This window comes from Hyperoodon ampullatus, assembly GCF_949752795.1.
Source record: "Hyperoodon ampullatus genome assembly, chromosome: 4".
NCBI classification, from domain to species: domain Eukaryota; kingdom Metazoa; phylum Chordata; class Mammalia; order Artiodactyla; family Ziphiidae; genus Hyperoodon; species Hyperoodon ampullatus.
In genome coordinates this window covers 147,366,384-147,391,923 of record NC_136917.1, presented here as the reverse complement: position 1 = coordinate 147,391,923, position 25,540 = coordinate 147,366,384, and the positions used below count along the sequence as shown (strand labels likewise).

The 25,540-nt window shown below is 39.1% G+C and overlaps 1 protein-coding gene across 1 annotated transcript in view; it reads left to right on the top strand.

The window, feature by feature from the left end:
* The window catches only part of TTC23L (tetratricopeptide repeat domain 23 like), a gene marked incomplete at both ends in the record, with an annotated part of 56,624 nt that extends 34,061 nt beyond the window's left edge, over positions 1-22,563 (top strand). Inside the window, 5 exons of the mRNA XM_079701619.1 lie at positions 3,766-3,839; positions 7,876-8,025; positions 11,201-11,283; positions 15,571-15,662; positions 22,406-22,563. Of these exons, the coding sequence (XP_079557745.1) occupies positions 3,766-3,839; positions 7,876-8,025; positions 11,201-11,283; positions 15,571-15,662; positions 22,406-22,563 (557 nt within the window). The remainder of the gene's footprint in view (positions 1-3,765; positions 3,840-7,875; positions 8,026-11,200; positions 11,284-15,570; positions 15,663-22,405) is intronic.
* Between the last annotated feature and the right edge of the window lie 2,977 nt (positions 22,564-25,540).

The window sequence follows — 25,540 nt, the reverse complement described above, 5'->3', positions numbered from 1 at the left end:
TCGAAAGATAAGACTGGATACCATTTTGTAGGAAATCCTTTATGCATGAATTTAGGCACAATCATATCTCCCCAAATTAGTTGGAACATCAAAACCAGTAAGATCGGCGGGCTTCCCTGGTGGCGCAGTGGTTGAGAGTCCGCCTGCCGATGCAGGGGACATGGGTTCATGCCCCGGTACGGGAAGATCCCACATGCCATGGAGCGGCTAGGCCCGTGAGCCATGGCCGCTGAACCTGCGCATCCGGAGCCTGTGCTCCGCAACAGGAGAGGCCACAGCAGTGAGAAGCCCATGTACCGCAAAAAAAAAAAAAAAAAAAAAAGATGTAGACATAGAGAGTGGACTGAAGGACACGGCGGGGAGGGGGAAGCTGGAGCGAAGTGAGAAGAGCATGGACACATATACCCTACCAAGTGTAAAATAGTTAGCTAGTGGGAAGCAGCAGCATAGCACAGGGAGATCAGCTTGGTGCTTTGCTATACCTAGAGAGGTGGGATGGGGAGTGTGGGAGGGAGGCTCAGGGGGGAGGGGATGTGGGGATGTATGTGTGCATGTGGCTGATTCACTTTGTTGTATGACAAAGACTTACACAGTATTGTGAAGCAATTACACTCCAATAAAGATCTATTACAAAAAGTTTTTAAAAATTAGTTATGGTTATTAAGAAATTTAATCTATTTGTGAATATGTAAAGTTTGTTTTTTATGAGAAAAAGTTTATGATTATAGAGTTAGGAAATTCCAAGGCCACCTTATTCTTTTCTTGGATACTAATTTAACTTTAAGGAAAATCTGGATTGCCACCTCCTAGCATCCACTAAATTCCAGATGGATTAATATGTATATTTTTAAATTAATTTATTTATTTTTTTGCGTTACGCGGGCCTCTCACTGTTGTGGCCTCTCCCGTTGCGGAGCACAGGCTCCGGACGCGCAGGCTCAGTGGCCATGGCTCACGGGCCCAGCCGCTCCGCGGCATGTGGGATCTTCCCGGACCGGGGCACGAACCCGTGTCCCCTGCATTGGCAGGCGGACTCTCAACCACTGCGCCACCAAGGAAGCCCTGGATTAATAGTTTTTACATCAAAACTAAAAAATATAAATGAGTTAGAAGAAAGTACAGTACTGGAATAAAATGTACTGAAGTTAAAAATTGCAGGAAAGAACTCTCTGAGCACACAAAGATATACCAGAAAAGAAGAGATTAATAGGTTTAATTATAAAAAGACCTAAGACTTGTGCCTGTCATGAAATACCGTAAATAAAATAAAAAACAAACTCAACCAAGATGAACAGATAACCCAAATAGACCCTAATTATTTAAAAAAAAAAAAAAAGGATTTGTAGTTAACTTTCTGAGAAAGAAATCTCCAAGCCCAGATGATTTCACTGGGTAATTCTACTTAACATTTAAAGAAGAAATAACACCCATCCTACATAATCTTTTCATAAAATTGAAGAAGAGGGATTACTTCCCAACTCATCTTAGGAGGCCAGCATCACCCTGATAACAAAATCAGGCAAAGACATTGGAAGAAAAGACAAAACCAAAACTAAAAAACCAACTATAGACCAATACCTTTCATGCACATAGATGTAAAAAATCCTCAACAAAATATATAGCAATATATAAAAAAAGAATAATATATATACCATGATCAAATGAGGTTTTTTTCCTTGAGAATGTCAGGCTGGTTCAGTGTTCAAACCTGAATCTTGCCAATTGATGCAGAAAAAGCATGTGACAGAATTTAACATCCTTTCATGATGGAAGGGGAACTTCCTCAATTTGATAAAAGGCCTGTACAAAAAACCTACAGCTAACATCATGTTTAACAGTAAGACTGAATGCTTTCCTCTTAAGATTAATAACAAGGGGAAGATGTTCACTTGCTACTCTTACTCAACATAGAACTGGAAGTCTTAGCCAGTGTAATAGGCAAGAAAAAGACATACAGCTTAGAAGAAATAAAATGGTCTCTATTTGTAGATAACATGACTGGCCAAGGAATCTACAGATCTCCTAGATCTAGTAAGTGAGTTTAAGCTTCGCAAGGTCATAGGGTACAAGATCAACACACAAAAACCAGTCATATTTCTATATTAGCAAGGTACAACTGGAAACCAAATTTTTTAAAGATATCATTTACAATAGTCCCCTCCTCCCAAGTGAAACACTTAGGTATAAATCTAACAAAATAATATACAGGATCTATGTCCTGAAAACTACAAAATCCTGATCAAAGAGGTCAGAGATGACCTAAAAAAAAATAAATGGAGACACACTGTGTTCTTGGATTGGAAGACTCAATATAGTAAAGAGGTCAGTTCTTCCCAAATCAGTCTATGGATTTAATGCAATTAAGATCAAAATCCCAGCAGCAGTTTTTGTAAATATAGACAAGCTGACTCTAAAATTAATATGGAAAAGCAAAGAAACCAAGAAGCTAAAGCAATTTTTAAAAATAGTACAGTTGGAGAGTACACTTGATTTTAAGTACACTTAAGTACACTTACACTTGATTTTAATAGTACACTTGATTTTAAGACTTCCTCTAAAGCAACAGTTAGCAAGAGTGGTATTGGTGAAGAGATAGACAGAAATCAGAATCATTGGAACACAAGGAGAGTCTAGAAATAGACTTAATTAATGGCCAATTAATTTTTGACAAAGGTGCAAAAGCAATTCAATGTGTAAATGATAGTCTTTTCAGCAGATAGTATTGGAACAATTGGTATCCACACGCCAAAAAAAACCCCAAAACACTCTCATATTGTACATAAACATTAACTCAAAATGAATCATTGTCCTAAATGTAAAAACTAAAATTTACATTTACTTTACAATAATCAAGAAATAATATAAAACAGCAAAGATGCCAATTTTCTTCTATCAAATTGTCAACATTTTAAAAAGGGTAACATTTGTGATTGATGAGAACAATTTGATTACAAACTCCCTGAAGGGCAATTTGGCAGGATGTCACACATCTTACAACTATATATATATATATATATATATATATATATATATATATATATATATATATTTTTTTTTTTTTTGCGGTACACGGGCCTCTCACCACTGTGGCCTCTCCCATTGCGGAGCACAGGCTCCGGACGCACAGGCTCAGCGGCCATGGCTCACGGGCCCAGCCGCTCCGCGGCATGTGGGATCTTCCTGGACCGGGGCACAAACCCGCGTCCCCTGCATCGGCAGGCGGACTCTCAACCACTGTGCCACCAGGGAAGCCCCACAACTATATATATTTTAAAACTGTAATGAGATCAAGCTTTCACCCATCCTATGTGAAAATTTAAAAAATTTGAAAATATCTAGCTTTTGCCAGACAGTGGGTAAACAGGTCTGCTCATTCATAGCTGGTGCGAGTGATAGTGTAAATTGACATGAAATTGGGGGACCAATTTGATATATCTAGTAAAATTGAAAAGGAAACATGTATAAGGATGTTCACTGTGGCAGTATTTGTAATTGTGAAAAATTAGAAACAACCTTATCAATAAATGAAAGGAAAATTTGGTATATTAACTAGATAGAATTTTGTAGTGTTTAAAAGGGCTAGATTTTGGGAGTTCCCTGGTGGCCTAGTGGTTAGGATTCCAGGCTTTACTGCCATGGCCCGGGTTCAATCCCTGGTCGGGGAACTGAGATCTCGCAGGCCACGAGCTATCTACTAGGTAGATAGCTGATCACCTGGGGAATGGTGCCATACTGGGAGCTCAGTGTTGGTCTCTGTGCTGGCAGATTGGACACTCAACAGTGGCCATAACCAGGCTGGCCTTGGTGAGTGGGAGTCCAAGTTGTTGAGCCCACTCTTGGTACCAAAATCTGTGTTAGAGTTCTCCAGAGAAACATAACCAACAGTATATATAGATAGAGATATAAAAGAGGAGCTTTATTATAGAAATTGGTTCATATGTGGTTATGGAGAATGAGAAGTACCACAATCTGCCATCTGCAAGCTGAAGAACCAGGAATGCTGGTGGTATAATTTAGTCTGAGTCTGAAGGCCTGAGAACCAGGGGAGCTGATGGTATAAATCTCAGTCTGAGGCCAAAGGCTTGAGAACTTTATCAATCAAACTTTTGTTTTCACATTAAAAAAACAGTTAGAGAAAATGCTGTTGATTGCTGACCTTTTACTTAGAAGTCCCATGAGTCTAAACTGTTACTCAAAAACTCAAAAACTTTACGTACTGAGTTCAGCATGAAGGCAGTGAAGACCTTTATTCATCATGAGATCCCATGTGACTTTGACCTGACCAAGCCAACTTTATTCTTCCTCACGCATGTGAGAAACAGGTGTGGATCTGACATGGTCTTGTTGGCCATGTGACAACCAGTTTAAGAGCAAGTTTCTAGACACTTAATAAGTAAGAATTTTTTTTCAAGGAATGAAGAAAAAGCTTTTTTTATTCCACATTTGAACATTTTTGTAAATGATGACATTTTCTTTAGTTCTATTTTAATTGCCACTTGTAGAGGCAAAAAACCTTGTAGTGGTTTGTGACTTTTTTTTTTTACAGTGGCTGCAGTATTTTCTGTTGGTTCCAAAGATTAATGTAAAGCCACAGATTGATCTAATATTTTAATTTAGTTTCCAAGAAAGTACTTGGCCAGAATCTCATAGCTTATCCTTGTTATGTTCTGATACAGTGAACATCTTGACTTTGTGATAAGACACCAGTACCAATGCCTGACAGCTGTCTGCTTCTAACCAATTGTACCAAGCTCCTAGACAGAGATGCAAAAGTGTCTTGAGTGCCAGGTGGCTCTGAATCTAAACCACAAGCAGGAATGTGGACAGGTCACCTTTACTACTAAGAAACAAGCTCCATGAGGACAAGGTTTTGTCTGTTTTGTTCACTGCAGTGTCCCTAGTGCCTGAAACAGTAACTGGCACATAGTAGGTGCTCAATAACTATTGAGTTGCTTTGCTGAATTTTATACACATTTCCTGTGGGATAATTCCATTTTAAAAGGAGCTTTTTCTCCCAACCTCAAGCCTGAGATGAGATTCTCAGCCTGTTCTAGAATAGAACATAACAGAAACTCAGATGATTTGGGAATTGTGTTCCCATGAAATATAACATTTTTTTTCAAGCAGAGGTTTAATCTGCCACTGATAAAAAATAAACAGGATCCATTGGCCAGAACTGCCATCTTCCAGTAATTCCTTAAAACGGTGAACACAAAGGGAAAGAGGAGAGGCATCCACTATATGTTCTCTAGGCCTTTTAGAAAACATGGAGTTATTTCTTTGGCCACATCCTTGGGGATCTACAGGAAAGGTGATCTTGTATACAGTAAGGGAATGCGCATTGTTCAAAAAGGAATGCCCAGAAATGTTACCATGGCAAAATTGGAAGGGTCTACAGTGTTACCCAGATTGCTGTTGGCATTGTTATAAACAAACAAGTTAAGGGTAATCCTCTTGCCAAGAGGATTAATGTACATATTGAGCATACTAAGCACTCTAAGGGCCGGGATAAATTCCTGAAATGCATGAAAGAAATGCATGAAAGATCAGAAAAAGAAGGAAGCCAAAGAGAAAGTTACACAGGTTCAACTGAAGAGCCAGCCTGCTCTACCCAGAGAAGCACACTTTGTGAGAACCAGGAGCCTGAGCTACTGGAATCAATCCCAATGAATAGCTAGACTAAATAAGAACAACAGAGAGAAGACTCAAATAAATAAAATCAGAAATGAAAGAAGAAACATTACAACTGATGCCACAGAAATTAAAAGGATTATAAGAGACTACTATGAACAATTACATTCCAACAACTTGGATAACCTAGAAGAAATGGGTAAATTCCTAGAAACATATAACCTGCTAAGACTGAACCATGAAGAAATAGAAAATCTGAATAGAGCTTTAACTAGTAAGGAGATCAAATGTGCCAACAAGAAAAGCCCAAGATCAAATGGCTTCACTGGTGAATTCTATGAAACATTTAAAGAAAAATTAACTCCAATCCTCCTCAAACTCTTCCCAAAAAATTGAAGAGGAAGGAATTCTTCCAAACTCATTTCATGAGGCCAGCATTACCTCGATACCAAAGCTAGGAAAAGACTACAAGAAAAGAAAACTACAGAACAATATCCTTGATGAATATAGATGCAAACATTTCAACAAAATATTAGCAAACTGAATTCACCAGCATATTATAATGACCACACACCATGACCAAGTGGAATTTATCCCTAGGATGCAAGAATGGTTCAACACATGAAATACAATCAATGTGATACACTACATTATCAGAATAAAGGATAAAAATCACATGGTCATTGCAAGAATACAGAAAAAATGACAAAATTCAACATCTTTTTATGATAAAAACATTCAACAAACTAGGAATAACAAAGGTCATATATGAAAAGCTCACAGGTAACATCATACTCAGTGATGAAAAATTGAAAGCATTTTTTTCTAAGATCAATAACAGGACAAGGATGCCTACTCTTGCCCACTTCTATTCAATATAGTCCTGGAAGTGCTAGCCAGAGCAATTAGGCCAGCAAAAGAAATAAAAGTCATCCAAATTGGAAAGAAAAAAGTGAATTATTTCTATTTGCAGATTATATGATCTTATATTCTTATATGTAGAAAACCCTAAAATTTTCACACACAGACACACACACACACACGAAGTGTTAGAACTAATAAACAAATTGCAGGATATAAAAAAATTTCAGGATACAAAATCAACATACAAAAATCCGATGCGTTTCTATACACCAACAATGAACAATCTGAAAAAGAAATTAAGAAAACACTCCCATCTACAAAAGTATCAAAAAGAATAAAATACTTAGGAATAAACTTAATCAAGGAGGTGAAAGACTTGTACACTGAAAAAATAGGAAAAAATACTTATATGCATGTTTTCCTATTCTGAAAAATGCAAAGATAATACAGAGCCTTGAGACTCCTAAATTATTGTCAGTGTTTCCTGGAAAGCAACAACTGATATCCTTTTTATGTTTGTTCTGACATACCACATATGAGGATATTGATTACATGTTCAACCCAGTTCCAAAGAAATGTTCTATTTATAAATGTCAACATAGTTAACACAGGCAGAGGGTGATGTGCCATTCTTGAGGGTACCAGCAATAACTATACCTCTTCACTCCCTCTAAAGAGAGCACATTGGGAAATCCAATGAGTACAAGCATTGTTGTTCTATAAATAACTTCCAATGTATACTTAATTTTTCTCTAAATCATATGCTGTATGGTAAGTAGTTAAGAGTGAGAGTTGAGCTGAAAGACAACTGGCCTGGACTTAAAAAAAAAAATGCCAATATTATGAAAGGGCAGAACTGCTACAGATTAGAGAAGACTAAAGGATTGTGAAAACTAAATGCAATATGTGATTCTTCATTGGATATTAGATTTTTAAAGTTACAAAGAACATTATTGGACAATTGAGAAATTTGAATACAGAGCATATATTAATATTATATCAATGTAAAAAATTTTGAGAGTAATAATGTTATTGTAGTTATGTAGGAAAATGTTCTTGTTCTAAGAATATACATGCTTAAGTATTTAGGGGTAAAGTATCTTAAGTACAACTTATTTTCAACAAAAATATATATGTGTATGTATTTATATATGTATATAAAAATGTTATCTATTACATATACATATAATTTTTTAAAGAAAAAGCAAATGTGGCAAAATGATAGCCAATTGGTGAATCTAGGTTAAAATATTATGTGTATTCATTCTACTATTCTTTCAGCTTTTCTGAAGGTTTGAAAAGCTCATGGAATACAACCAGCATGCTCCTTCAGAATTACCAGGTGAATTAAAAATATGTACATAATTTTTTATCCCCTAGGAGGCTTACAGACTGCTAAAGGCCTTATTGAAGTCTCAGGTCATTAGCTATGGTGACTGTAGTAAAAAAGTGGCTGAAACTTTTTATAACATGGGCAAGATCTGCTTTGCCAAAGGAGAGCTCAGAAAGGCAATTCAGCTGCTAAGGAAGGTGAATACTGGCTGTTTTTTTACATTTGCTCCCAGGCCTGTAAGCAAAATGTGAGGGGAGATGTGTGTGTGTGTGTGTGTGTGTGTGTGTGTGTTTTCCCTTCTCTTCCCTCTCTCTCTCCTTATTTTTTTTTCTTCCTTCTCTTTTTCTTTTTTTTTTTTTTTAAAGTAAAGTGTTCTCTTTTGAAAATTCTTCACATTCTTAGATGTGCTAAGGGAGACTATGACTACAGAAACTTTTGTTGTGTCTGTGCCTGGACCAGAGTTTTAGAAGAGTAATACCCTAATCCTGTGAAAGCACCAAAGGTTGTGTTGGAATAAGGAACACCTTGTCTAGCCATCATTACCCGAGCACTGATTCCGCTTCCAGGCAGCTCAGACAACCCTAGAAGTTCATTGCCTAGTAGCAGGATGGGGCAAGAGGTGTGCCTAACAGTTGTTCAGCCAGTCAGTATACTAACAGCCCAAGCTAAAGACTAGGTAAGATCAGTAGTGATGTCTCTACATAAAACCCAAATTAGTTCAATGTCAGAGGAAAAGTTGGTAAAGATCAACTGATATTCAAGAGGGCAGAGTCAAAAGCAATCCACACATGGGAATTCCTTAGTGGTCCAGTGGTTAGGACTCTGCAACTTCACTCCAGCGGCCCCAGGTTCAGTCCCTGGTTAGGGAACTATGATCCCGCAAGTTGTGCAGTGTGGCCAAAAAAAAAAAAGCATTACACACACACACACACACATATACCGGCAGGTGTGGAGATATTTTATCTCATTTCAGGTTAACTTAATGTAATAAGTATGAAAATAGTAAATAACAGAAGAAAGGGGACTTCATTTTGAAGATTCAGAGAAAAAGAAAACCTTATGGAATAAGTTATAAGGATCAGAATAGCTTCTTCAAGGGAAGCATAAACACATAGATGGCAGCTATGTAATAGGATTATAAACCTGTAAGGAGAGGAAACTTTAAAAATGAAAGGATGACAGTTTGAGGCCAAAAGATGAGATGAGATTAAAAATGCTAAGGCTGAATTAAGAAGGAATTTCAGGGAAACAGGGAATTCCCTTGTGGTCCAATGGTTAGGACTCCATGCTTTCACTGTTCGGGCCTGGGTTTGATCCCTGGTCAGGAACTGAGGTCTCACAAGCCACGCAGCATAGCCAAAAAAAAAAAAGAAAGAAAAAGAAAAAAAAAGAAGGAATTTATTTCAGGGAAACAAGAAATTTAAAAAATTCAAATCCATATTGAAAATAGGGAAGAGCATCTTAACATGCTGTAATGATGTTGAACAATATTTCCTCAATCTAGAATTGCAAGTCAGTAAAAAACAAAACAAAAATGAAACAGAAAACAGACTCCTGAGTCCCACCTCAGACCATCAAATCAGATGTTCTTAGTGTCCAGAATCTGCATTTTTAATACTTCTAGAGGTGTAATATCCTGTGAGTTTTAAGAATCAGTGACTTATTGACAAATTTGAAAAGCCTTCCTATAATGCAGAGGACAAGGAAGAATGTATATAATGAGAAAGTAGCTGATGTGGAGGACAAAGTAGAGATTCAGCCAAAGAATTCTATGTATTTCTGAAGTGGAACTATAATACTTGGAATAGAAACAGTAATCAAAGAAATCATTGGAGATAACTTTCCTGAAATGAAAAAAGACCCCAGCATATACATTGTAAGGGCTTACCATGTTCCATACAAAGTCAATGAAAGAGAGCCCCATCTAGATTTTACCAGCAATGAATGTTTGATGTCATGTCTACATCCTCCATTTGGAGTAGGGATTCAACATGAATCTTTGTTTGGATGCCGGACATTGTGTACTTTACCTTGTTGGGTGTTGGATATTTTTGTATTTCTGTAAGTATTCTTGAACTTTGTTCTGGAAATCATTTAAATTACCTTGTTGTGGAATTCAGCTAAATTACATTTTGGTCCTTTTAGGTCCTGCTTTTAAGATTTGTTAGATGGGACTAGGGCTGCATTTAGTCAAGGGCTAATTAACCCCCATTACTGAAGCAAAAGCCTCAGTACCTCTGAGTAGCCCACCCAATGCTCCATGCCAATGAGGCTTTCCAGTTTGGCTGATGTGAAGAGGCCACTATACCTGGCCCTGTATAAACACAGGGCACTGTTCCCTCCAGTACCTTCAGATTCTTTTCTCAAGCCTTGGGCAGTTTTTACACCTCTGTGTTAATCAGTACTCTGCTGAATACAGTTGTCCCTCGGTATCCGTGGGGGATTGGTTCTAGGACTTCCCACCCGACCCCCTCACCAACACCAAAGTCTGCAGGTGCTCAAGTCCCTAGTATAAAATGTTGCAGTACAGTCAGCCCTCTGTATCTGCAGGTTCCCAGACTGAGGGCCAACTGCACTTGAAGGGGACACACTGCAGATATAGATATTCTCTTTCTGTGCAGCTGTCTCTCCTCTCTGCCCTGAGAGTCTCCTGAGACTCTCAGCTCCATATCCTCAATTCAGGGCGTCTGCTGAGCTCCACTTCCCTGCATCACAGCCTGGAGATGGTCTCAAAGTAGTCATCTGCAATCATAGCGTTTATTTCACTTGCTTTCCCTCTCTCGGGGAACACTGTCCTTTGTTGCCTAATGTTCATTGTCTTGAAGATCGTTCCAAATATATTTCGTCTACTTTTTCTTTTCTGGTTGTTTCACGTGGGAGGGCAAATCTGGTGCCTATAATTCCATCTTGATTGGATAGAGAGGTCAGCAATAAAATTTACAATGGAAAACTGCCTAAGAGTAAAGTTATGTAGCATGAGAATGCAATGCAAGTTTGGGACACGTACACTGATTTCATTTATATCTACCCGTTTGGTTACAGCTATTTGGAAAATCCTGGTGGAAACCAGTGTGGGTTTTAGGTAGGCATGCTGTCAATTTTCAGGCCTGTTACTTTGGTTTTCCACAGCCACATATGGTAGTGGAAGCTTCAGTGAAGTGGAGTGATACAGGTACAGCACTAGGGGGACACAGCCTTCGATTCAGACTCCTTCCTCCTTGGAAGGGAGCCAGGAGGAAGAGTAGTACAGGCATCTGAAATGTAAACCTGTGACATCTCAGCTCCACTGGTGCTCTCCTGAGTTTGGTTTATAATGAAGGTGCTTGTTATTTGATCCTCTTTAAACTGTTATGCTTCTCAACTCGCCTACAGTGTCTGATGATTCAAATCCTCATATATGGAAATGAGCACTGTAAAAGCAGAGACACAAAAAACCTCCTTACTCTAATGCAGAGGTAAGTTCTGACCCTGATCATCAACCAGGTCTTCAGTGTGGATATACGGATAGCATGGCCTCACCCAGATTCATTCATTTAGGGGTGATTCACCTGTTATTCTTGTTAGTAAGGCAAAATGCCAACCTGTACTATGGATCTGGCCAAATCCTAAACTGGAGGTACCTAGTCAATTTCTAGTAGTCTCTCAGAACCCGATGTTACAGGGGTCTGCTGCAATATTATTTAGTATGTATGTCTCTTTCAATGCTGAGCATTATAACCAAGTCCTACAAGACTGTTTCAGCTAACAGCTTGTGATAGATACAAATTGGGTTTATAACAAAGCAAGTGAAGGAATTCCCTGGCAGTCCAGTGGTTAGGACTCCATGCTTTCACTGGTGAGAGCCTGGGTTCCATCCCTGGTGGGGGAACTAAGATCCCACAAGCCGGGGGCATGGCCAGAAAAAAAAGTAAGTGAATACATTAAACTTATTTTTCTTGCTAAACATACAAAATCTAAGTCCCTAAACATAAGGCAACATTTGGGGGGAAACAGTTGTCTCCAAAGTTAAAAATAAAAGAGCCTCTTCAGATTCTTCTTAAAAAATGTTTAGAATTTCAGCCAAAGAAGAGTGTTTTGTGTAGACCTGCCCCCTTCTTGACCCTTGGCATATCATTGCTGTTTGTTCATCTCAGAATGATACTGATCCTGAACTGTTCTCTTTTGTTGAGTGTATACTAAATCCCTAAAACTGAGCTAGATCCTATTCATAAAGTATTTAAGTTTTACAAATACCCTACATGATAGCTCTCGTTTGACAGAAGGGGGCCTGATGTTCTGTAAAAGAACACGCCTAAATTCACTTAAGTCTTGGAGGTTTGGACCCAAGCAAGTGTGACTCTAAAGGCCATGTGCTTTCCCCTTAGAGCCCTCTGACAAAGAGGGGTGTCATTATGGGGTTAGAGCTAGGACTCTGACTGCACATCATTGGAGGTGACTCACAGTACTTTCTCACTACATTGGCCAGGTGGGGGACAAGATGAGCATAGAGAATACATCAGCCCATCGTGTCCCCATCCACCTCAGTCAGAGCCACACCTAAAGGAGGCCCAACAGCAGACTGTCTCCTGTTTGATCTTACCCAGGAGAGAATGTTCTCTAGCCTGTCTCAGTGATCCCCACGGTAGGAGGGTATATGGGAAACTTTGCCCTCTGGTGTATATGAAAGTATGTTTTCTTAGTCAGTAACCATAACAGTATTAATAATAACTATAAGGTAGAACTTCTTCCAATCCCCTGATATTGTAACATGCATGTATTATTTCTGATTCATAAATAACCCTATTCAGTAGGGTTATTTATTAATAATAATTATTTATTAAAATAATTATTTATTAAAAATAATTAATTAAAAATAAAAAATATTTTATGTTCAGGTGATGAAACTGAGACTCAGAAAGTTTGAATATCTTGTTTAAAATCATCTAGCCAGTAAGTGTGGTAAGATTTGAACCCAGGTCTGTCATAGTTCAAAAATACACTGCCTTTCACTACATAATAGGGATTCTGACTTTTGAGGAATTTGAGACTGTATATGGGGACACCTGATCATCAGGCAAGTCCCAAGAACCTCGTTTTACATATGGGGGAACTGAGGACAGGTACGTTCAAGTTGAATTGCCCAGGAGGAGGCAGAGGTGCAATGTGAAGCCAGGTCTCTGTAGCTCCGGAACGTGCTCTCCGTGGGCAGTGTAGCTTTCTCTCTGAAGGCAGGCTGTCTGGATTTTAAATCAGGCTCTCTGACCGAGGTGAGCTTACTCTCTCAGCACCTTTATTCATCAGTGAAATAACAGTACCTTCCTCAAAAAGTGGATTTTCTGAGAAATAATAAGATCACATATAATACAGCACTTAGATCAGGGCCTGACAGGTCTTAAGTACTCAATAAATGTTGGCATAAGAATAAAATAAGAAGAATTATCTTTCTGAGATGCTGGAGATAATAGGTCAGAATGTTTCGATAAGAAGCTTCTATATATCACGCTATTATTATTTTATATTAAGAGTGATGGGTAAAGAGTATATATTACTGGAGTCAGCCCTGTCATCTTAAACCTGCCTCTGCCACTTAATAAGTATATGACCTTGGAAAAATCACTTAACCTCTGAGCCTTGGTTTCTCCATCACTAAAATGCAAATAATAGCATATGACATAGAGTTGTTGTGAGTTTTCAATAAAATATATAACATGCATAGGCCAGTGCCTGGCAGAATATGTACTCAATGAATGTTAGTAAAACACATTTCCTTCCCCCTTCCTCTGCAGTACATGCCTTTTGCTTCCGGGGTAATAGGTCGGAATATTTGAAATCCTAATTGTGATGGATCGTTGGGCAGTTATTACAATATGTTTGTATGTTTGGGAATTAGATTGAGAATTTGAATCTTTGAACATATCTAAAGTATATTTTGTACACTGAAGGTAAAAATAATGAAACTAAAAGCACAAAACTTGTAACTTCAGACAAGAAATGCATGTGTCCTCAAAACTGGAACAAAGTTCTACTCAGCTTGTATTTAAAAAGAGAAACTTCAGAATAGCTGGAGTGAATCCATTTCCTCAGTAGCTTGAGGTTGCTTTTCCCTCGAGTTTTTTTTTTTACTGTTCCTGGTTCCTTGTCCATGATTTGAAAAGAATGATAGGAGGAGGAGAAATTAGGAAGCATTGGTATAACCCAATTCAGGCCCCAGGTAGTATGAGTTTCTTTTGGTTCTCGGGGGCTAATTCTTCTCTCTGTAAATGACAATGAGACCTAGACCTACCAAGAAAGCACATGTAAGGGGAAAAGAAGAGTCTTTTGAAGGACGCTGCTGTAGCAGAAGTCCAGTCAGTAAGATGTGAGTCCTGAAACAAGCTCATATCTCATTCCTCAAGAATTGCTGAGCAAAGCCATAGGCGTGGCTGCCAAAGCCCAGATGTCAAACACCACCACCACCACCACCAAACAAAAAACCCCACAAAAAACCCAGTACAGGAATTGTTCTCTTGGCTTGAGCATCTTGCTGGAATCATCAATCCCAGATGTCCTGGAACTCTGCTAGTTTCCTGATGTGCTCTTGTGCTTTCCACCCCGCCTCCTCTGGAAACCCAGTGACAACATTTACCGAACTTTCATTGCCAAGAGCCCAAATTCTTGGCTTTTGAAGCCTCTGCAAAGAAGTGAAAGCAGAACTGGCTCCATGAAATAGGAGTTGGTTTCCAAGGTTGAATGTTAGTTGCAAGAGCCTCAAATAAGATTTCAGTATAAAGAAAAGGCACAGAAAATCTCAGATTTGGAAGTAAACTTTGAGATTGTTTAGTCTTTTACCTAAATCACAAATGGACTTCAGTTTTAATCATTTACATATCAAGCTCCCTGTAAGCTCTAGAAATACTAAGATGTTTAAGATATAGTCCTTTCAAGAAAACAGACACACATGACCAGATTACAAGTTAGTCTGTAGTAACGCTTTAATAGAAATATAAACAGAGGACAAGTAATAAATTGTAGGGCTGGAAATGTAGGGGGAGACAGTGTGTACGCAGCAGGCAGGTGGCTGGGTCTTCAAAGAAAAGTAAAACATCAACAGGTAGAAAAGCCAGAGGAGGGCATTTCAAGTAGCACAAACAACAACATAGTGGCCTGGAGAGACTTGATGTTTCTGAGGAGAAGCAAGTGGCCTTGAGTTGTTGTAGCTGGAGGTACCTGAGTAGGAACGTGCTAGAGATGAGTTTGGAAAGATAAATTGGGGTCAGATTATGGAATGTTTTATGTGCTATGCTGATGAGTTTAGAATTTATTCAGTAGACAGAAGGTAACTATCAAAGGGTTTTGAGCAGGTTGTGCCATGATCAGTTACTGGCTTTGAAACATTAGCTGTCAGCCATGGAAGGATAGATGGGACCTGAGGAGACCATAGAAGGAGACCGCTTAGGAGGCAGATGCAATAGTGCAAGGGAGAGGTGTTGAGAGCCTTAATTATCTAAAACCATAGTAGAAGGCACATGGAGGATGGATTGAGAACAATTTGGAGTCTCAAATTGGCAAGACCTTAGAGCTGATTAGACGTGAGGTGTAATGGAGGCAGGGGCCCATTCAAAGGTGGCTTTGAAGTTTCTAGCTTGAGCAACTGAGTGAATGGCAGTGCTGTTAAGTGAGAGCATATTGGCAAGAGGAGGTCATCTTGGAGGAAGGCTAGGAGGTCTTTTGGATGTGTTAAATTTGAGGTACCCACAATACATCCACTCAGCATTGTCTAATAGGCTGTATGGACCGGAAACTCGAGATGCATTAGAAGTTAAAGAAATGGATAAGAAATCCATGGAATATGTGTATGTTAAACAAGAAAACTTAGGTAAGAACTTTGGAGAACGTTTACACTTATTTTGGAGAGAACATATGTGGTGTTTTTGATCAAAATAGAGAGGGCTCAAGTGTGAGGTTTTACACTTACAGTGAGACTGTATCTTCCTTTCTTCAGCTAATGAAATACAAACAATAAGACTCTATTTTAAAGGTTTTATTTAATGTATGGCACATACTAAGCATCTGTGAAATGTTAATTATTGTAATTATTATTATTGTATTATCTAGGGGTCATTCAGAAGGAGGACTGGGAAGGAGACTCAAGAGGAGTTTTAGAGAATTGGAAGAGTCAGGAAAAAATAGAAAGGAATTCACAGGAGGAGAAAGTTTCAGAGAAGGGAATGGTCATTATCAATGTCACAAAAGACATGAAGGAGCAGTTCAAAGAGGGAATGCAAATGTCCAATAAACCCAAAACAGGATTTCCAATCTCATACAGAATTTACAAATGCAGAAACTGAAATACCATTTTCTACCTACTGTATTTGTGTTAATGAAAAATACAGGTCATATAAACCCAGCTCTGTCAAAGGTACGGGGAGATCAGCCCTCTCGGTACTCTGGTATAGAACTGCTGGTTGACATATATATCCACAGGTAACCAGCTAGAGTTTTATATATCTCTATATATAGATATATGTATATCTATATCTATGTATCTTCCTTGTAGATCTGTCTATTGTAGGAAAACTGGTACATGTTAATGGTCCATATAATACGGTTGTTCAAAAGCATGAAGTAGAGCTTTGAAGAGTCATGGAAAAATATCCCAGATATATTATTAGAGGTAAACACACACACATAAATAGATATTAGTATTATGTATAGTATAACCCATAAATATATGTGACTATATAATTAAGGAGGGTAACAGTAATCTCTGGGGTATGGAATTATGGGGGACTTTCAACTTGTGTTGAAATAATGTATTTGACTTTTTTTTTAAACAACAAATATGTATTATACCTCTGATAATAAAAGAGAATAAAATTTTAAAAAGAGTATCACATACATGTCAGATATTGAGACAATATAATGTAGTGTTAAGAGAATGGACTAGAGCCAGATGCCTGAGTTACAATCAGTTTATTTATTAACTGGGTGAGCTTGTCACAAGTTACTTTCTCAGTTTTCTCACCTATAAAATGGGGATAATAATACCTACTTCATAAATGAGTTAATGAGTTAATGTAAGTAAAACTCCTCAGAAAGATGCCTGACACACAGTATGTGCTAATTAGAGGTGATGATGATAATGATGACTAGTAAGAAGCCATACAGGCAAATAGAAAATCATCACCGACATTAGAGTGAGCTGTACTGGTAGAACAGATTTTTAAGATTACTGTTTGTCCAGTACCTGTTTAAACACCTCCTCAAATCAGGAACTCGCTCATTACCTGTCCAGGTGGCCCTTTCCATTACTGGACAGATCTGTTAGAATACAGTAGTCAAAGTCATGGACTTTAGAGTCAGACAGACCTGTGTTTGAATCCAGGCTCCTCTACTTTCTGTGTGCCGTAGGGCAAGTTAGCCTAAGCCTCAGTTTTCTCTAATGAGGATTAGAATAGCATCTATACTATGGAAAGATAATAAAGAGTAAATGAGATTATTCACATAAAGCACTTAGCATGGTATTTGGTATATGGTAACTGCTCTAGAAATATTAGCTATTTTTGCAACTGTAGCCAGTCACCCAAACTTACTGGAAGTATGAAGGCATGGAGCATTAGCTTCATCTTTGTCCTTGTTAGACACCTGTAGGACAGCTGCATGCTGAAAACTTACTTTGGTATAACTTTTGATAGGTCTTAAGCTGTAGGAGACAACAGAAGGAGCCAGGAAAACCATCCTTTTCTCTTTCTAGGAGGGGGGAGAGGGAAGGTGCCTCAATGCCCATTAACCTAGTAGTGATCCACTGTCTTCTTAGTCATGTGAACAGAAATAGCCTCTTCTGGGCTGAGGGGCTGGGGAGAGAAAGCCAAAGAAAAGTAGGGTGGAAAAGGAGGATCTGGGGTGATTATTTCCAGAGAGAACTGCAGTTAAGTAGGAGAACAGGTGATACACTCAGTAAATTTTGTGTCAGCCAAACCAGTCTTGGGCAAGACCTTAGTGATGAAATTTATGACCCATAAGCTAGATTGTTTCCAGGCTGCTGCATTCATATTCTTTCCTATCACCAGTAAATATTCTAACACTGCCTCTACAGAATTAAAAGAGAAAGTATTTGCCAAACCTTGGTGTATGAGTGCGTGAGGAGCAAAATCTGCTCTAATCTCTAGGTGCCAAGGGGCAGCGGCTCTTCCAAATCAGGATTCTAGGAATGGCTGGCAGCACTGGGGCAGATAGAGAAGTGGACATTTAGGGGCATTTAGCGCCGCCCCTGCCTCCCCCCGCCACGGTCTCACTGAAGGGGAACAGAGGCTGCTAAGCCACAGAGAGCCCGCTCAGGGTACCTGGTCTTCAGCAGAGCAGTGGGGGAACTCGACAGTCAACAGCCACTCTACCAGGCCCACAAAAACAGATTGGCAGGAGGCAGAGTGTGGAATAGGGCAAGGAGAACAAGTATACTTTACCTCCTGGGCCCACTCTGGTAGTGGTTTCCTGGAGGGACGCTTGAAGTTCCAGAGCAAAAGGCTGGGTTTGGTGGAGCTTGGGTTATTATTGTCTGTCATGGGGCATGGGTGGGGGAAGAGCTAAACTTCTGCCACAAATTTGCTATTCATGCCCAGTGAAAGAGCAGTACACCTTGAGTCAAGGCACCCTGGGTGTGAGTCCCACCTCTGCTGTGAAACAGCAATGTAACCTTAAGTTGCTTAAGCATTCTGAGCCTCACTTTCCTCAACATTCCTTCAACAGATTTATCTGGTGAGCTCCTACTAAGTGCTAGGTGCAGTCAGAGCTGCAGGTGGTAATAAGATAAATAAAGCACGGCCATTACTCTTAAGGAGACAACAATCTAGTGCAAGAGACAAACATGAAAAATAATGACAATGTGAAATATAGATTCTCTAGTAGAAGTCTCAGTGCACCAAGAGCAGCAAGGAGAGAGAATCTAAGAAGGCTGGAGAAGACTTCCCAGACAGGGTTACATTTGAGTTGTTTCTTGAAGGGCGAGTAACAGTTCATCCAGAAGGAGAAGACATTACAGGAAGAAGGTACTCTATATGCAGGAGCACAGAGGCATGACAGAGGGCAGTGTATGAAAGAATGGTAAGTTCTTCAAGGCTGCTGTACCGGGCAGCACTTCCTAGAGGGTTTTTCAATGTTGATTCCAAGGGATGGGGGAAGAAAGCCTCTGTGAAAGAACTCAGTTTAGGAAGAAACCAAACTGAATTAAACAAAGTGACACAGGTTTACTTCCTGAAGGACTTCTTAGAACTTTTGACATACTAAACTTCCCTACTGGCATGTTGGGAACAAATTAATTTTTAAAAAGCCACTGTATTTCTATTTACCTGAATTCTTTTTAAAATGGTCAGTGATTTAAATTTTGACAAATAAAACCTTATTTGGAGCCATAGAGAAAATATCTCAGGTCTGGTTTTATTTAAAGCAAAAGGTATGTAGAGCACATGTTTGAACTGAGGGTACAAGAATACTTGTGGAGTTTGGTAAAGGATTTGGGCCCCACTTTAGGACATAAGTTCTTTCTGAACAATGACTATCTCACCAATAAACTATTTTATCTGATCATAGAAACATGACTTCAACACATCCCTATGAACTAATTTTTCTTTATGATTCATGGTGGTTAAGAGCTCTAGCTCTGGAGACAGACAAGCCTGCTTAAATCTCACAACCACCACTTTCTGGCTATGTGTAATCCTGGTTTTCCATAGGATAGGTATGAGAATAGTACCTATTTCTTGGTGATGCTGCGAAAATGAGATAATGTATGTAAAGTGGTTATCATGTAATAAATAAGTTATTTTCATATTTACTGAAACCTGGGCTTTGACTTCATTACCTTCTAGCTACACCATTGGCAATGAAGGAAAATGAGATAGGGGCTAGTAACTGTGAAAAGCTACCACTACGCTGGTGTGGAAAACATTTTGCTGGTTAGTATCTCAAAAGTGAGCTAGAGCTTAGCCCCTGGAAACATAATATCATAGACAAGGCAGTCCGATATAATTACTTATATGCAAAGACGATGATATATACACTATGGAAGTCAGTGTTCTTTCAGTAACCAAAGATTTCAGGCAAGGGGAATTGTGCCACCTTGTGGTGGGAGAGCACTAGGCCCAAGGCTGTTTTCTAGTTGCTGTCCCTAAGCAGAGATCCCTCTCTAATCTTTGCCGACCCTTGATTTTATGAGACCCCTGGGCAATTGACTTAATTGGTGCCTATTTCTTCTTCAAATTTGGAATCACAGTATCTCTTGCTTTACTGACAAGGAAGTTAAAGTGCCAGATAGCTTTCTGTATTTCATATGGTCCGGTAGTAGAGAATGAATCAGTCGTCAGTGCGACTTGCATGTAAAAAAACCTCAAGTTGCTCATAAAATTTTGTAGCTCATATTTCTGTGGAACAAATTTTTTTTTTTCCAAACAGGGGCTATGCAAACCACACTTGTTGCAGGCTTGTGGTCTAAATAGGAGGTAACTGAAGAACACTTAATAGAAACCGGGTTTCTGGATCAGTCTTTTGGACCAGATTATTTCTAACTCTTGCCCAACTTCTCCAGTATTAAGAAAACGGAGTATGGAAATCTTAATGGCTGGAAATAGGGATGAAAGATCCTCTTTTTAGCATTTACAGTGCCTCTGGGCTGTAAATCTCTGTGCTCAGGAGAAGAAATCACCTGAAAATCATGAACACTATAAAAGGCCCTACATTCGATAAAAATTTTCAGCTGTGATTAAAAGCAATCCACGTATTCTAGATATCCTTGACCTGCCATCTGAATCAAGCAAAGGGTTCCCTGTTCTTTAGGGAGAAAACCCAAGACTCTAGTACCATTTTGGAGGCCTATTAGCAGAATCAGCATTTTAGGGGGATGGTCACACGGTGAAGTAGTTGTCTCAGACTGAGGTCAGCCTTCTAGGTCAATAAGGCAGTGATTGGTGCTAGCAGGAGGGAGAGAAGGCAAGAACTGAGAAAAATGCACAAATGGTTTTCTCCTCTCCTCTAGGTCTTCTGTTAACAGTAAAGAGAAAACCTCTACACAAGACAGCCAACAATAAAGCCAACCTTAATAAAAAAAATTCTGGACCACAAAATATATTTACCAACACTGATAGCAGTGGCAGATCAAAAGCAGAACAAAGGACTCTGGAAAAAAAAAAGGTCCACTTAGCAGCATTACAGGTAAAGTACCCAAGAGCCATTAGAAACCAGGCTCCTGTAACTTGGGAGAAGAAATCTTTAGACACATGCTTTAAGTTAGCTTTTCATGTCACCAGGACTCATATTACCTTCCATTTCCCTTTTTCTGACTCTACTTTCATTCTTTTTTTTTTTTTTTTTTGCGGTATGTGGGCCTCTCACTGTTGTGGCCTCTCCCGTTGTGGAGCACAGGCTCCGGATGCACAGGCTCAGCGGCCATGGCTCACGGGCCCAGCCGCTCCGCGGCATGTGGGATCTTCCTGGACCGGGGCACGGACCCGTGTCCCCTGCATCGGCAGGCGGACTCTCAACCACTGCGCCACCAGGGAAGCCCCTACTTTCATTCTTTTCAGTCCTTTTTAAGAAAATTCAATACCTAAGTCTTACAGTTTATTGGCAAACATTTAAATATACTATTTGTAAGAACTTTTAGCCATAACCTGTTTGAGGTCATTAAAACTGCTTTGTGAGGAAATATTTGATCTTCTGAAACACTGGCCTGATCCGGTTTACTGAAGTCAGAAAGGCCATTTTGATTCTTATAAATGAAAAAAACCAGGGATACGAAGAATTGATTTGTTCAAGGTCAATCTGGTGATTATAAAGCAGACTTCCTGAATCACAGATGATGACTCTTTCCATCCCACTATGCTGCTCCCACCAAACTGGATTAAAAAGGCTCGTTTTGGGCTTCCCTGGTGGCGCAGTGGTTGAGAGCCTGCCTGCCGATGCAGGGGACACAGGTTCATGCCCCGGTCCGGGAAGATCCCACATGCCGCAGAGCAGCTGGGCCCGTGAGCCATGGCCGCTGAGCCTGTGCTCCGCAACGGGAGAGGCCGCAACAGTGAGAGGCCCGCGTACCGCAAAAAAAAAAGGGCTCGTTTTAGGAAAGGAATGCTCACCAAGGTTGTTAAAAAAAATCCTGAGCCCCTGAACAAGTGTATATCTAGGAAACAGGCAATCTCAAATCATATTCCTTTGTGTACCCAGGGACAAAGGAGAAGTCAGATTCACGTTTATATTATAAAAAGCTTTTATTTTTCCCTTTTCATCACTCCTCAGTTACCTGAGCTGACTTAATAGAGCTCAAACACCTGTGTCTTTGGGGATCCGAATTTGTCTCTGACAACATCTCTGTCACTCAGTGCTCCTAGAGCCACATCTTGGTTCTTCATTTAAGAAAGTATTTTTTCATTTCAGTCATTTGTCCAGTGTATAAATCCTAATAATCAGCCAGTGCCCAAGGTATTAGCAGTGAGCAGTGTTCTGCTGTGGCAGGAGCACACACACACCAGTTAATCCAGTGGCTTGTCCTTGGACTGCTAGGCTTCCTCTCCTTCCTGGCTGCAGCCGCTCTCCCTCAGCTGATTCCCAGAATGCTTTAAGCTTGGCACTCAGGACTGAGGTCTCAGGTTGTGGCCCTGGCTGAAGGCACCTATATTCCATTGACCTTCTCTGCAGTGCTTATGAACTGGTCACCCAGTCAGTCACTGCAGATTTTAGCCCTGTCTGGAGATGGGACTACTGCTGTTCTTGCCCAGAATACTCTGAATTGACTAAGGCAGCCTCAGAAGAGTTGCTTCCATTTTCACATATCCAGTTGAAAATGGATTTTCAACATTAACTGTGATAAAAACGAATTATCAGAAAGAAGTGGCCATTCAGACTCCATTTTTGGGTGGCACTAAGATTTTTAAAATTTTACTATTTTGTGAGACCCCAAAGTCTTAACATCTCCAAACTGACAAACCTATATCCAGAAAACAAGAGCACAAAGTATAGCACTGTAAAATAAAATGTTATGGTGTAACCCTCTTGTTTCATTTGAAATTATTTTTAATATTTCCAGTTTTCCTTTATTGACAGTATAAAATTGCTAACTGTCCACTTTCTGAGATTTTGACTGTAAAATGTTTTATGAAATGGTAGTCATAATGAATGGCAGTTATAGTTTTAATATCCTCATACCTGACAAAATAGAAAGTTGTCACCTATTTTGGTTCCAAAAGTTTTAAAATTTTACTATTTTGTGAAATCCCTAAGTTTTAAGGAACTACATTGGAAATGTGCACCACAACACAACTTACTACAAAGTTTCACCCTTGGCAGACTGTAGATGAGAACTAAACTACTTTCTAAGCTCATTAGAAAGTAATAGGAAACAGCAATCTGGATAACAGTCCAATCAAACACCTGATGTTTCTAGCTGACCTAGTTAATAAGGTCATATACAACTTTTACATTCTTTTAAATTAGCTACTGGCCACTGAAATTTGAGGTAGGTAAGGTGGGAAAAAAAAATCTAGCCCAGATCAACTGTCCCACATACAAATTTTAATAAACGTTCATTAGCAAGCATGCAAAGAGTTTATGCAACCTGTTTCATAAGCTCAGTGAAGCCTTACTTCTCTGTTTCGGCAGTTTACCCACCACTTTCCATGAAAGGTCCACTTAGGGCAAACCTGACAATATTCCAGAGATGGGATTGTCCTAATCCATTCAGTAACAAGCAACCGGAAATCTTTGGACAAAATGGCAGGAAGTAAGACCATTTAGGGGGGTCAAGCCTTATACACCAGGCCTAAGGGTACAGGCTACAGGCCTCACTAGATTCTTGTATCCTTTCCATGCAAGGATGGGGAACTACTCTGAAATATTTTAGTTCACATATCCTGAATACCTCTAGTTTTACCAATGAGAGCCACTACTGTTAGCTATTATACTGATCAACGAGCTATTAATTTCCAAAAGAAAACCTACTTCAAACATTTACTCTGCTAATTACCGAAACTTCTGGCCGTGACTAAGATATGGATGCCAGAAACACCTGTAATAGCCGCCTGTGGCATTTCTGATTAGAGCACGAGCTGTCCACTGCTGGAGTGAGAAACCCACGGTACAGCTGCCAACTGCCTGGCGCAGGGGTGAACGTAGCCTGACACGTGGATAAAAACGCTACTAATACATACTTGGGAAAAGAGAAAATACCATACAATTTCCCTAATTTCTCAGGACCCAACAGCTTTTGTTTCACGTGGGGACAAGGGCCAGCAGTGTAAAGACAGGAAGGGGAGAAGGGAGTCTACACTGTTCTGAAAACCCCTCACCCTAAGCTACAGGGAACGCCAAATGCTGCCCTTTCAGCAACTGTAACTAATTCTTAGCAGGACTACTCGATAGCACCACAGAAATTCTGTGGCTTCTTGTAAAAATGATTATGTTACAAGACTTATTTTTATTAGAACAATAGAATTTAACAAATCATTTTATTTTTATTGTTTTGAATCATTCATTCTAGGTGGAAACACATCATCATCAAGTAGGGAATAAACGAATTAAAAAATGGAAAAAATATTACCTACCTATTCCTTGTAAGCACAATTTCACTGGAAAGAATATGAGATAAACTTCAAACAGGCAAAGATAATCTTAAAAATAAGATTACAGTCTTCTATATGTGACACATGAACTGAATTTGTAGTCACCAAAGCATCCTGCTCTGCCTGAGGAAGTGCTCCCCCTAGTGGTCTTTCATAGGAACTTGAACAAAGTTAAACTAGACAAATAGAGCATGCATAAAAAGAAAATTCTTTATTAAGTGACACCTTGATGTTAGGGTGATTTAGAAAGAATTAAATTCATTAGTTTCTGAATTCTAAATAACTCCAGATATGTGCGGCTAAAATAATAGTCTTAGATGTGCAAAAAAGTCTTATTAAGTTGATACATGTTTTAAATTCTCTATAGGTTCAACTTGAAAAAAATACATTAGGTCAAAATAAATTCAAACCGAAATAATGGAATTAAATAGTGACTAATAATCTGAAAGTGGAGGTTCTTGCACCTAACAAATATTATTGCATCCTAGGTACTGTTCTAGGTACTAGACGTGGCAATGAAAAAAAGAACCGCCCTATTTTAAATTTAAAGGAAAACTGTAGTCCTTGAAGTGTTTACTGATTAAATATTTTCATAATTATGTTTTAAACTTGTTTTGATCTTGTGTTTATCCAGACAAAAAAATATTTGGACATTTAGTAGATTTAATCATTTCCTTCTCAAACATATACTATACTTTACAAAACTCCAACTTCTTTTGTACCAGCTGGGTACCCTGAGATTGCCTGGAAGATTTATTAGTTATCAGGTACTCACCCTGGACTAGACACCCAGAATTGAACAAATTGTACACGTGCCTGGAAGCAGTGCCTACATAATGTTCTGGAGGAGCTTTTCCCTGAAGTGCTTTGCTGAAACACTCTCCAAAGGCCAAAAGTGCCTGGCCACTGAGAGACACTGAGCTGTTTTCACGTGGTGCAGAAACTTCATTTTAGTTATATACTTTTTCTAATAGAAAACAAGTTAGATAATTTAGTGTTATATTTTCTTAACCTACATACCACAAAAATTATTTCATTGAAAACTACCTAAGAAAGTATAAAATCACTTAATGGTTTTGTACACCTTGGTTTGATTGAGAAACTCTTATAGGCAAATAGAAGGTATCTAATAAGTACTTACTACACTGAACAG